The sequence below is a fragment of the Vombatus ursinus genome, unplaced genomic scaffold, assembly GCF_900497805.2.
Source record: "Vombatus ursinus unplaced genomic scaffold, bare-nosed wombat genome assembly UNPS02014812.1, whole genome shotgun sequence".
NCBI classification, from domain to species: Eukaryota; Metazoa; Chordata; class Mammalia; order Diprotodontia; family Vombatidae; genus Vombatus; species Vombatus ursinus.
The window spans coordinates 104,650,291-104,665,117 of NW_020954590.1; the positions used below are offsets into that span (position 1 = coordinate 104,650,291).

Consider the following 14,827-nt stretch of genomic DNA (forward strand, 5'->3'; position numbering starts at 1 on the left):
CAGGTCTACAGAAGCCTCTGGTAGCTCTTTGATAAAATCTCATGATAATGAGAGTGCTAAAGGTCAAGGCTGATAAAGTAATAGAAGGGTGAAGTAAAACCCATTAAATCCATATTTTCCTTAAGCTATTTAACTATGGCTCAAGTTTTTTTTTTTTTTTTTTTAACTACACTAGAATTTGAGTAATTCCAATAAAGGGAACATCTAACTTTTATTTAACATTGCATTTTTCTGATCTGGCCCCCCCCCCCCCCCTTTAAAATTTCAGTTAGCTTTTACTTTTTGGACAGATTTACTCTTACGGTAGATAAAAAGTGAACCTTCTAGAAGAAAAGAAACCTCACTTTTTTTAGGATAGGAAAAACTAATTTGGCAGTTTGGGACTTACGTGGTATTTAACATTTCAGGACTTGTATGTATGTAGTTAAGAATGCAGACCAATTAGGTAGATTATTTTATTTTCATGTTCTATTTTATTATTCTTTCATATTTGTCGTAGACCTCTTTGAAGAGTAAAATTCTTGTTATTCAGAGCTGTTTTTTTGACAGTGGTAAAGAGGATACTTCAGCTAGGGATGTGTTGGAAATTGACAAGATAAATTCTAGTGTATGAAGTACAGGTATCTGATAACTCTCATAGCAAGAAGTGGCCTACATGTTCTTTTCGAAGTGGTATTGGAAAAGTTCTCTAGGCTGGATGCCTGGTAAACCTTAACTTCCCAATCTGAAATCACTCTTTATTCAGGCTTGCCTCAGGGTTTGAGTCCAGACGACAAGTAAACCCCGGACACCTTCTCTATTCTACAGAGACCCTATGAAGGGGGTAGGTTGGTAAATGTTTTAGCAGCTGGCTCTAAAACACATACATATGACGCACTTTTAATTTTAATCTTCATTATTAACATTTTCTTCATCACTTTTTTAAGTCTAGATGACAACAAAACAATAAATCAAGCCCTGATTTGTACCGTTTGTCCGTATCACAGCGAAATTTTAAAAATCAGCTTTCACGAGCTGGTTCAACTTGGCTCTGTCACACCCCTGCTCTATTAACTAATTTTTGTACCATCCTGAGACTTGCTTCTTGCAATCTGAGTTAGTTCTGAGGTTGATCCTCAGATTCATCTCAGCGTCTGGCTTGGCTCTGGGGTGATGAATGTCCCTGGACAGGTGTTCCTGATCAGTTTAGACCCTAATCCATTGGATCTGTTCCAGAATTGGCTCTAACAAGGAGCAGGTTTTAATCTTTCTGAATTTAACTTTCAGGGACCACTTCAAAACATAATTCCAAGTGTTTACTTAGTAATGGCTTCGATATCATATTATCTTTCAAAACTAACAGCACTCAATTTTAACATAGGGTTTAAAAATTATTTAGGTTAGCTATCGAAATGAATGAATAATGTTCTAGCTCATCTCTTTCAAGATATAGCCATGGCTAATTCCCTAACTGCCCTCAGAGAAGCTTATATATGTGGTTTTTTTTTAAATTTGCACAGAGCCTCCTTTGGAGAGCCAGGGGAAGCTCCAGAATATACACAAAATTAATAGTTTTGTAATAAGGTGACAAGAATTTTGCTAGGTCAGGTAAGAATAGTGGGGTTTCATAGTGAAAACTTGTTGGGTGGGGAGATGGAAGCAACATGGAGAAGTGCAGAGAGGATGGCAAAGGGCTTTGGCATTAGAAAGCAAAGTGTGTTATCTTATGATAATTGCAGGGGACTCCCTTGCTGCCTGCTCTCAAGGTGCAACAGCTCTCCTGGGCTACCCCCTTCTTGTCACAGTGGTTGCGGTAGTAATATCAGTAAGAAAGCTTACAATTGCAGGGTTTTGTTTTTTTTTTTTCAGTGCTACTGGGTACTCCATAACCAACAGGAGAGCTAACTTTGATCATGCTTCGGTGACTTTTGTTTAGACAGAAGTCCGAGGAGATCACATTTCCGAATTTGTCTTCAGTAAAAAATAATTTCTAGTGAGATAGGACCTCACTGACTTCTCTCTTCACTAAACAAGCTAAGGTTTTCAGCCTCTCCACAGAATTCTAATGCATGAGACTGAGAGAGCAAGGGAGACATGACACAATGCTGGCTCTGATTATAGAATATACTGTATATACCTTCAGTAAGGCTCAGTCTACCTTTAGGTGAAACAAGTATTTTTGGTTTAAAAAAAGTAATAAAAATTGTTTGGGAGTTTGACCTGTGTATCACCAAGATCTATGGGCTATGTACATACAAAGTTTTCCAGGATTCAGCTTGGTTTAGTAGAAAGAGCACTAGAGTCACAGGGTCTGAGACTGAATCCTGGCTCAATGACAGAGCCGAACAAGTCACTTCATGTCTGGGCCTCAGTTTCCTAAATGAATTGTAATGTCACTTCCAGCTCTAAAGCTATGATCTCAGGATCCAGCATGATCTCTCAGATTTTCAGGTTTTAAGGCCTTTTTGAGGCCAAATGGTTGCCTGTCTTCCTGGTCACCTCAAGGAGGTAGACCATTGAATGGGCATCTACCCTTTTCATTCTGGTTTGTACTTAAGATCGTTCAGTCGTTTTAGTCATGACCAACTCTTTGTGACCCCATTTGGGGTTTTCTTGGCAAAGATACTGGAGTGGTTTACCATTTCCTTCTCCAGCTCATTTTACAGGTGAAGAAACTGAGGCAAACAGGGTTAAGTGACTTGTCCAGGGTCACATAAATAATAAGTGTCTGAGGCCACATTTTAAATTAGGAAGATGAGTCTTCCTGACTTCAGGTCTGGAACTCAATCCACTGCACCACCTAACTGCCCCATAAACTTAAGATTAGATTAGGTAAAGTTTTCTCCCCCTGAAAACCTAGGTGACACACATCTGAAGCATCTGGAAATGGACCTGATCAAAGTGTATAGACACCACAGTTTTGTTTAAATAAAGCCAAAAATATTTAGGCAAGAATTAAAACCTTTAGTATATCAACCTCACTTTTAATTAAAAAAAATTTGTTTTGATTAACATATTTGACTCTTGAGAACACAATCACCTTCTTATAACTTGTGGTCCCTTATGAGTATATTTCTCACATCGAAAGATGAAGCATTTGGTTTGTTAGAGACCTCACTAAAGAGATTATAATTAATTCTGGGAACTAAAGAGCCCCAGATCTGGATGATTCCCCAAGAATTCTATCTTTGGGCCTACAGAGAGATAAAAAAAAAAAAACTCACCTCACCCAATGTTGATTGATTTCTCATTACGTACAATTTCATAATTCCCTTAGAGTAAGCTCATCTTTTGGACTGACAGCTAGTAACTTCATATTGAGCATCTTACACAAGTAAATACATGCCCTATTTAAAAAAAGTGCCTCTGTTAAAGTTGTTAGTTTAAAACGGCATACAAAATATCTCTTTTAGGATGTCTTTTTCACCACATAGTACTTTGAAGCACAACTTTAGGTTCTGGTAATGGTAATGGAAAGGAAGAGCTATAAACATGGGGATTCTCTTAGTTGTATGTCTTCAGTTTGGCCTATTCCTGTCCTTGCTGCAGTGAGATAAGAGACCTAGTGAATGACCAGTCACTAGTCAAAATGGTGAAACCTTTTGTTTAGGGAGTGAGTTGCATCATTAGCACTAAAGGCTGCTCCTTCTCTTTCTTGCCTGACAGTGACACTGCCCTAGATGTGCTTCATGGAGATGAATAATGTCTCCTCTGACCAATGATGATGCAGCCTGTGCGGACAAAGCATTGGGCATCTTGAAAAATGTTTTTGGTCCCCTTGAGATGTTAAGCACCAGAGCTTATTAGCAGAGTCTCTTGCTTCTTAGAAGGATGGAGGTTTTTAAATAGGGCTTTTTAAAAAACAAAACAAATGAAGCTAACTTTAGTGTTATTTAAATTTACACACTGATGTGGCAAAACAGTGTTCCAAATCCCAGACTAACAGCAAAGTTACACAGAATGAGATTGTCTTACAAAACAAACCAAAAAACTAACTATATATAAAAAATGATCATACAAGTAATGCCTCCTTTGATTACCATTCTTATGACAAACACAAGCCTGGGAAAATCATGTATTTCTGCTTCCTGGGACTTATAACACAGGGTTGATCTCTACACAGAGAAAACTCATTAGTCTAAAGAGTAACTTTTATTTCCATAAGCTTATTAGGCTGAGAGTCACTCAGTGTTAATAATGGCACCTAAACATTTTAATGCTACTTGTAGGCTTTCTAAACTAGAATACTGAGATGAAAAAGGACTCTACCAAGATGTTCTAATAAGGAGAAACTGCTGTAGGTTTGAGGGAGGTGGGGAGTTTGTTACGTGCAGCTCTGGTAGTTGTTTTTTTAGGGAGATGAATTTCTAGTAGACCGACCTGTGTGCCCAGAGCACTACATAATATGCTCCATAGCCACACTGGTATTCATGAATCCTACCCTGATTTGGCTCTCATTTATATTCATGAATTCTACCCGGTTTCCACTTGGGTCAGTGCTGCAGAAGGCATGAAGATCGATCTAAATTTGACAGTATCTGGAAGAAAGCAGTATACCTTACCCATGAAGGTACTTCTAAGTTTGCACTACAACATGCTATGGAGTGCAAGACATATTTTAAACTGCTTCCGTGTACAGACTTCCACTTATACAATACAGCTATTTAACTGTGGGATTGGAGAAGGAGATGACAAAACTTCATGTTTACAAGTACATTCAGAAAAGCTTTATACAAAGTCAACAAACACCTACAGGGCTGCAGAAGCCACAGGCAATATCTGTTTGGGATTCAAATTCCAATCTTAGAGCTTCAGATCAGCTATAAATATATACCTATTCCTTAAGGGAGACACACACACCGCAGGGGAGGTGCTGCATGCTACCTAAGACAGTGGCCTCCCGGTAGTGTGTTTCTCTCTGATGAATTCGGACATCATCTTCATTTTGCTACATAGCTTTGACTAGAAAAAAACACTAAAAATACATATTAAAACTCTTACTCCTGTTAGGGTCCACCAGACCTAATTTACAAATGTTCTGCCCTTTAATTTTCCCTGAGGAAATGAGTATTATTTACATTATTTTGCAACTACTATCAAGGTATCCTACTTTATATTAAAAGGGAGGGGAGGGTGATAACACTTGCCCTGCTGCCCTCACAGGATTAAATGGGACTGTGTGTAAAGTGCTTTGTAAATGGTAAAGCACTACCTAAAAGCGAGCTATTATTATATACAATTTTAGTCACTTCTCAGGCTAGATGAACGCTGCAGTTTCCCCTTTCTATAGAAGCCTTCCAGAGTGGGGGAAAAAATTAAAAGCGTTTGCAGCACAGACTCTGGATTTAGAACTGAGATCTGCTTTCCAGTGTAGCTTAGACTGAAGTAAAAGATAAAGTCCACTTATATTTAATTATCAACTTTAAAGTTCATAGGTTAGACTTCATTTTCAGAACTCATTTCTACCATGCAAATGAAGCCTTCTGTTAAAATTTCATGGAAAGTCAAAAGGCCTGTAACAACTGCATCACTCAGCTGAAAAGTTTCATTTGCAGATAACAGTTATGACCAGAAAGGCAATTCTGTAATAAAAGTGGCACCTCATCTCCCTCTGTGCCTCCCAGGTCACAGTTTATGGACAAAAATATGCTGCAAAGCACAAAGTATGCTGGGTGAGTGAATTCATAGTTTGTGACTGCCCCGGGTGCTCCCAGCAAGAGAAGACAAAGTGGCCAACAAGTATGGGATAAAGGGGTGGAAGCATCCATGCCGTGTTTTACATTAGGAAGAGAGGTGACCTTTCCACCCCGGTAATGGAAGCTTTTGTTCTTCAGGGCCTTTCCCTCTTCCTTAGATGAGCCTGCAGTTTGTTTTCTTTTCAGCAAGACATGATGGTGTCACGATCTGAGGTGGAAGGGCGAGCCCCTAAATGCAGTTTGGTCACAGCACCACTCAAATCTGTGCCAGGCAAATGAACTCCTGCCTATGTCTTCTCCTACCTCCCACCTGGTTCCCCCAATGGGAAGTCTCTTTTCTACTTTTTAAGTTCCCCTTTCAAGGAAGTTTGGTACATCTCTACTGGAAAGCACTGAGGGGCTTTGGCAAAAGCATTTTATAAGAATTATTAAGATAAATGATGCCTGATTCTAGAAGGGGCCATGCTGATCACAGTACGTGCAGAGTACCATATTCTTTTCAACTATTTGGGGAATACAGTGTTGGCAGTAAAGAAATGCCCTCTATAGAGAAGACAGGAAACTTTGTGAAAAATCATAAAGTGATGATCACAAAGATGCTTTTAGAAATATTTTTGGACCTTAATTCATATTCTTGCCACTCCTTCTGTGTGGGCAGAGCTCCAGTGAGTTGCATGAGGCATTTATATAAGTAGCAAGGGGGTAGTTGGAACTTTCAGAATGAGGTCAACTTCTAACTTTCCTTCCTCCTCCTTCAACCACCAAATGACGAATTAAGATGATATATTGCCCAATGTAACATTATAAGACGAATGTGGTTTAATTTGGCACTTGAGATAAACAATTACAACCAAATTATCCTACTTCTTTAAAATAGATAAAAGAATTTGCTTTTGTAGTTTGGAACTGTTTTTTGGATTAAAAACAACAACAACAATGACCTTTCTTGGGTTTATATTTAAGAAGTCACAATTCCCTTTCTCCTTGGTCAGCCAGGGAAAACTTCACATCTCCCAGCTACCCCAAATGCCAAAGTATGGGGCCTCGATTGTTCAATATGCCAATGCAAGCATGTATTATGAAAGCAAAACCAGGGCTGTGTACCCCTGGCTTTGGAGCACTGTCTAGTGTCCAATAAAAACTTGCTGTCTGGAAATCAGTTAGATGAACATCTCCCAATCTTTTTTTGTATTGCTCTTCCCTGGCTGATTTGGTGACTCAGTATGAACAATGACGGCTTTAAACCTGGAGTTCTTAACCTAGGGTCTATAAACTTGTATTTTAAAAAGTATTTTGATAATTGTATTTCAGCATAACTGATTTTCTTTGTAACCATATCTATTAAGAATATTATTCTGAGAAGGGGTCTATAGGCTTAACCAGGCTGCCAAAAGAGTCTATGACCTCAAAAAATGTTAGGAACTCTTCCTTTAAACTGAAGTGATGGTTTGTGTAGGTGACTAGGAAGGAAGTAGCTGGGAGGCATAGGCCTTTCATTACAACTGTATCGAGTCTGAGAATCAGATGATGCCTGAAGTTGGGGAGGGAAAGTTATCTAGAGTACTTCTGGAGAACATCACACCACACTAGAATATCTCTTGGGAGGTGGGGTGGGGTTTGGGGCTGACTACAATGGCCACGGAAACTGATCCCATGCAGAGCTCTCCCCTACACCTAGGTCTCATGGAATGTGGAGAATTCAGTTCTTCATTATCGACTAATAAATCAGACGAACAAAACCAAGGAATAGATTCTCTCTGTAAATAGGCCAAGGAGCTTCAGAGAGACACTGATTGCATTGCTAGTCGTAAGATAAACCAGAACAAACTCTTAACCATACACAGAACTGTCCTACTGAGTGGGTGAGTAGTGTCATCTTGGTTATAAGACAGTAGTATGATAGGCACAATGACATGAGAGGGAAGAAAGAGACCAGGGGCAAATAAATGAGCCAGAAGATGATGGAATTTTTCAAAGACTGTTTTCATGGCTGACCTAGGGAATGTCATACTACATAGCAAGTATTAGAAAGTACTTTTTTCCTCTCAAGAATTGTGTTACTAAAGTTGGGTGAGGTTGTACAAATGCTATTATTTTCTGATATCTGGAGCTAAGGGGTTTTAAAGAAGTATCAGTAGAACTGACTAAAAACAAATGATTAAACCAGGCCAGTCATTAACCTATAAGAAACAAAGGACCACGGTTCTCTCTATGAGGGATCTGAAAAAAAATTTGCCAGAAAATAAGCATAAATAATGGGGGTCAGTATATTGCACTGAGCAACCTACCTGTACTTCCCTTTTTTTAAATATAAAAAGGGAAATAAGGCTTAATAAGATTTCAGTTTAGAAATTTGTGTGTGTGTGTGTGTGCAATTTCTAAACATAGTAACACCCTTCCTTTGTGCAATTTTACTTAACATTCCTATGGCTGATGCTAATTTTCGAGTTCTAAACAATACATCTTCTAAGGTGCTATTCTTCTTTGCACAGGGGTAGGAGAGAGTAAATGTTTAGTAGGGCAATAGGTTTTAGATTGGATGGAAAATTAACTTATTTGTAGGGCCTAGCTCTCAAATGAATTGTTTTTTTTAAGCTAAGGCCTTAGATCCTGTACATACTACCTATTTTAAACCTTGACCCTACTAAACAGAGATATTACTATAACCACACCTTGTATACATCAACATGGCATCTTCCTTTTGTTTATTGTATTTTCTCCAACTCAGATAATTATCAATAAATAGCCCCAAAATTTTCAAATGATAAAAAATAAAGGTCTGTATCTTGCATTAACCCCTACAAAGATCTATAGTATTCATTAACCCATATACCAGACATGCAAAAGCATAAAAATTTATAAAAGTGCACTCAAAATAGGAATTGGTTTTCTAACTCAAAATGACTTTTTAGAATGGATGAGACTACGTAGGCTGTGTTCTGCATTTAAAACCAACCTCACAGGTTTCTGTGTATGGGACATTTCCAATTTTTATACCTTTTCCGAAAAGTTAGTTGTAGAATACTTTTTCTTTTTTTGTGGAAAGGACTAGTGACCCATTAAGCTGGCAACAGTCTCACAAACAAGCAATAATAGTAAACAGAGCTGAGCTGCTGGTTTGGATCACATCCCTGAAAAAAAGGATTAAGGGTTACCCAGATGGCTACATGGACCAGTTCTTGATGGAGTTGCAATAAGATGGAGAGAGGCAGGAGGTTGCCCCTCATGGCATGGCCACTACATCATAGAAAGCCAAGCAATTAGAAAAAGCTTCTTGGGAAATCAAGTGAAGCTCCCAGATGTTTCCCAATGATGACAATTGGATTTCCTGATCTCAGCTCATGGCTGAAGTTTGCTGGTGATTTCCATCATTTGTTATCTTTTTTGTGTTCTTAAAAGCCCCAGGGGGCTTACAGGTTAATAGCTCCCACAGGACTTCTGGTGTGTGGCCATTTTTTTTTTTTAAAGAAAACCCCAAATGGAAAAGAAATCATGAGTGCTGTTTGTCCCTAAAGCACAGCAGGGTACGCATGGCTCCAAGGGGTCAAATGGGAAAGAGAAGCAAGACTGTTCACATTGGGAATTATGCAGTAGAGTCCATTCTTTGTACAAATGCTGTTGAATAAACTGTAGCTTATGTGGTGGGTTGTTCTTAAAGTGTCAGAAAAAAAATCTTGGAAGGTATGTTAGTCAGAAAACATAGCAAAAGATACCTCCATTCTGGGGAAAGAAGGGTTTGTTGTTTTAACTGCTACAGAAGTTCACAGTACAGTTACAAGATCTACTGGGGCCAGGGTGATGAGGAAGTCACAGAGCAAAAGGTTAACTTTTTTTTTTAAACTAAAAAAAAGTTATAGCTGCTTCCAGGTTGGATACTGGTTGGTGATGCTAGTTACTTTAAAAATTTTTTTTGCTGTTCTTCCACACACAGGTTTTTCGAAAGGCTTCACCTTGGCTACGAGTGCATTTTGGTGGTTAATGCAAAAAGCTCTTTTCAAAACCAGGAGTGGAAGGAGAGGGCAGGAAGAGTGTCAAGGGCAGCTGCTGGCAGGCTCCTGGGCATCCACACCCCACACCCTTGAGGCTTCCACTCTTCAGTCAATGAACCTTTGGCAGGCCTTCTTCCAACGGCATGCAGTGCACCACATGTCTCGATTCTCCATGCCATAAACCTTCCGGCATTTTTTGCCCTCCCCCCGTGGCTTTCTGTAAGATAGAAAAGAGGCATCTAATCAATGGGGGTTCATGGACTTTCTCTTGAACCTGAAGCCCAAGTCTCAGTTTCCTCATTGATAAAACAGGGACAAGAATACTTGTAGTACCTACTTCACTGGGTTGTTGTGAGGATGAAATGAGACAAATCATGTAAAGTGCTTTATAAACCTTGAACCTCTATATAAATATTAGTTATTATCAATCAATTTATTAGGAAGCATTTATTAAATACCTACTATGTACTAGGTGCTATGCTAGTTACTGGAGATATATTAATCTCCTAAAAGCAGAAAAAAAACCCTAGTAACTATATGAAGAAATGGAATTCTATCTGGGATTTCAAGTGATTACTAAATTTTGGGAATGGCATCATTGAATTATAATGGTTAAGCCTAGATAACTGGATACCTTGCTGTACCTCTTAAATTTTAATCTCCCTATTTTTGGGATGGAGATGGAACTCCATTAAACATTTTTGGAGGTGGTATACAGTAAGTGGGAAGAACATTGGCTTTGGAGTCAGAGTACCTGAGTTCAAATCCTACCTTGGCTACTTCCTACCTGTATGACATTGGACAATTCATTTAACCTAGCTTTTGGTTTCTCTATCTGTAATAAGAGGGTATTGAGCCAGACGGTGTCTAAGTTACCTTACAGCTCTAAGTCTATAATTTCTTCATGAAAGTTTTATTTTTTTATTTAAAAGGAGCTTAAGTGTTAATAAAACAATGTTACCCCTTGAGGTTTTCTTTTTTTTTCTTCTGAATTTAAATGGCAAAAAAGATTTCCATGTATACAGAAGAACACAATAAAAGGATTGTATATGAAACCGAGTCTCTATTTCATACCATTTGCTTTTAAAAAAGTACATAATATATTCCACATGTTCATTTCAAGACTATCCTGCTTTTTTGTGTTTTTTTCTGAACTTCCTTCTGTTCTCATCTGTGAATTTAAAAATGTTTTAATGATCCTTTTGGCACTGCTATCCCCTTTCCCTCCTTAAACACAATTAAAAACAGAGAGAAAGGGAAAAGGACCTACATGTGCAAAAATATTTACAGCAGGTCTTTTTGTGATGGCAAAGAACTGGAAATTGAGGGGATGCTCAATGATTGGGGAATGGCTAAACAAGCTGTAGTATATGAATGTATTGGAATACTATTGTTCTGTAAGTTAAGATGAGCAGGCAGACTTCAGACAAAACCTGGAAAGACTTACATGAACTGAGGCAGCATGTAGTGAGCAGAACGAAGTGAGCAGAACCAGGAGAACATCACACACAGTAACAGCAACACTGTGCAATGATCAACTATGATTGATGTAGCTCTTCTTAGTAATACAATGATCTACAACAATTCCAAAAGACTCATGATGGAAAATGCTATCCACATCCAGAGAAAGAACTACGGAGTCTGAATGCAGATCAAAGCATACTATTTTCATGTTATTTATTTTGTAGTTTTTTCCTTTTGTTCTGTTTCTTTTTTTTACAATGTGACTAATAAGGAAATATGTTTTACATGATTGCACATATATATAACCTGCATCAAATTGCTTACCATCTTAGAGAGGAAGGAGGCGGAGGGAGAAAAAATTGCAACTCAAAATCTTATTAAAAAAATGAATGTTAAAAATTATCTTTATATGTAATTGGGAAAAATAAAATACAAGTTAAAAAAAAAACAGAGGGAGAAAAAAACCCCTTGTAACAAATAAGCATCGGCAAAGCAAACAAATCTACATGGTGACCATGTCCAAAAATTTGTCTCTTGTTTTACTTTGGGAGTATCATTTTTCTGTCAGGAGGTGGGTAGCACACATCATTCTCAAGAGCCATGGCTGGTTTGATCAGAGCTCTTCAATCTTTCAGAGTAGATTTTCTTTACAACGTTGTTGTCATTGCATAAATTGTTCTCTTGGTTCTGCTCACTTCATTATGCATGGGTTCGTAAATCCCAAGATTCTGTGAAATCATCTCTTTCAATAGTTTCTTGTGGTATAATAATATTCCATTACATTCATATATCACAATTTGTTTAGCTATTAACCAAATAATGGGCAGCACCTTAGATTATTCCTTATTTCTCTCCCTCAATACCCTTTCAGAACTGTGTTCTGAAAAGACACTTGTTACTTCTCCCTTCATTACAATATTAGCACTGTGTCATCATATAGTTCCTTCCAACTGCTTAAATAAATTTGTCATTCTATTTTTCTTTGACTCTTATCTAGTGTTTACATTTCAAGGTTTTTAGTGAGATGATACTAGAGGAGTCTGGGTCATAAATTTGACACCACGTACCCCGAGTTCCTATCAAATAAATCAATCATTTAAGGCACATAAGGGATGAAACCTGCAAAACTGGGGTCTGGGTATTGACCCTTCATGATAAGCTCATAACAAGGGTGCCATGTTGCCTTGATGGGTGTGAAGTGCTGAAAGTAGTGATGAGGGTGGGGAGTGAAGTGCTGGGAACATGCCCAATGGGAGGCTGAGTATACCCAGATCGTTTCTTCTTTCTCAGCTATAGTCTTTTCATGAGAAATACACAAAAGTCATGTATTTATTCTATTAAAGGTCCATTTTTTTCCTCTACAGATTTATATTCATACTAGTTTTTTTATTGGTATTCTACAGAAATGCTGGTGATTTGTGTGGTTTATTTTACATCCTATAAGTTTCCTGAAGTTATTGTTTCAATTAATTTTTAATTGACTAGCTTTAAGTATACTATCATTTCTTTTGCAAAAAGTAATAATTTTGCCTCTTCTTTATCTATACTTATTCCCTTGATTTGTTTTTCTTGTTTTATTGCTATAGCGAGCAGTTCTCGTACTATGGCAAATAGAAGTGGTTATAATGGCCATCCTTGTTTCACCTGATTTTATCGGAAAGGATTCTAGTTTATCCCCATTACATATAATGGTAGTTCTACATTTTAGATATGCAGTATAATAGTTATTATTTTGATGAAAACTCCATTAATTCCTGTATTTTCATAGTGTTTTGTAACAGAAATAGATGTATTTTGTTCCAAGCTTTTCTTGCATCTATTGATATAATCAATATCATTATTGTTCATTTTATTATTAATATGGAAAATAAAGTTTAGAGTTTTCCTAATATTAAGCTAGCTCTGCATTCCTAGTATAAATCTAATCTACTTCCAATGTAAAATCTTTTATGATAGGTTGTTTTAGCCTCTTTGCATTAATGTTCATTAGGGATATTGAACTCTATTTTCTTTTTCTGTTTTAACTTTGCTGGTTTATGAATCAAGACCATATCTATGTCACAGAAGGGATTTGGTGGGATGCCTTATCTTCTTCTGCTATTTCTGTAAACTATTTATGTAACATTAATCAAACTGTTCTTTGAATGCTTTGTAGAATTTACTTGTAAATCTACCCGGTTTTGGAATTTTTTCTTTGGGAGTCCATGCATGGCTTGAAGTTGGGTTGCTTAAAATCTCTATTTCTTATTCTGTCAATCTGGGTATTTCACATATTTGCAAATATTCAACCATTTCATTTTCATCATTAGTCCTCCGGAATCATGGATAGCCATTGTAATGATTGTGGCTTTCTTACAGCTTGGTTTGGCTTTCTTACAGCTTTCAAAGCTGTTTTTCTTTAAAGCGTTGTTATCATTATCAATAGTTCTTGTTCTGCTCATTTCATTACTTGATTTTTAACAGTCTTCAAAATCATTTGTTTTAAAAATGAATGTAAATTGTTCTTCTAGTTCTGCTCACTTCTCTCTGCATCAGTTCATACAAGCTTTTCTACGTGTCTTTGAAATAATGTATTTTCTTCTTACAACACAATAGCACTCCATCCCATTCACATTCCATGACTTATTCATCTATTCCTTAACTGGTGGGCATTCCTTTAGTTTGCACTTTTTTGCCAACCACAAAAAGTGAAGCTAAAATAATTTTGTACATATACGAACTTCTTCTTCCTTGACTTCTTTCAGATCTAGGCCTAGCAGTGGTATAGCTAGACGAAAGGACATGTACCATTTAGTAATTTTTTGTGTGTGTATAATTCTAAGTTGCTTTACAGAATGGTTGTGGGGTATAGCTAGGTGGCACAGCGAAGAGAGTGCTGGATTTGGAGTCAGAAAGACTCATCTCTCCCATTTACCATTTTGCTTTTTTGTAATCTTTGCTAATCTATTGGGTGTAAAATGTAATCTCAGGAATGTTTTAATTCAAAGTTCCCTAGTTATTAATTATTGGTAGTATTTATTCATATGTCCATAAACAGTCTGAGTTTTTTTCATTGACAACTGCCTGTTCATATCCTAAGTCCACTTATCAACTGGGGAATGACCCTTACTCTTATAAATTTGAATAATTTCCTCATATATCTTGGAAATAAGACCTTTATCAGAGAAACTTGATGCAAAATTTTTTCCCCAATTAATAATTTTCCATGTGATATTGATTTTATTGGATTTGTTTGGGCAAAACCTTTTAAATTTCACGTAATCAAAATTATCCATCTTATTTTCTGTGATTCTCTCTATTCTTTGTTTGGTCATAAATTTTTCTCATATTCATAGATGTGATAAGTATTTTTTCTATTTTTCTTTAATTTGTTTATGATGTGACCTTTTAATATTTAGGTCAAGAATCTATTTGGAGCTCACCTTGGTATAATATGTGAAGTGTTCATCTGAATTAAATCTCTTTTATACTACTGTCCAATTTTCCCGGAAAGTTTTATCAAATAATAAGTCCTTATCCTAGTAGCTGGAGTGTTTATATTTACTGAATACTAGGCTTTGGGGTTTAGTTGCTTCTGTATGTTGTGCACCTTATCTGTTCCACTGATTGATCTCTCTATTTTTTAAACAGTACCAAATTGTTTCAAGAATTATTGCCTTTTAATACAATTGAGCCTTAATACTCAGACCACCTTCATTC

At 37.1% G+C, this 14,827-nt stretch overlaps 1 protein-coding gene across 1 annotated transcript in view; it reads right to left on the minus strand.

Annotated features, from left to right (window-relative positions):
- Positions 1–2,719: 2,719 nt before the first annotated feature.
- Positions 2,720–14,827, minus strand: part of LOC114054282 (zinc finger protein 704) — a 334,268-nt gene continuing 322,160 nt past the window's right edge. Inside the window, exon 9 of the mRNA XM_027877476.1 lies at positions 2,720–9,881. Coding sequence (XP_027733277.1) covers positions 9,770–9,881 — 112 coding nt within the window. The 3' untranslated portion in view covers positions 2,720–9,769. The remainder of the gene's footprint in view (positions 9,882–14,827) is intronic.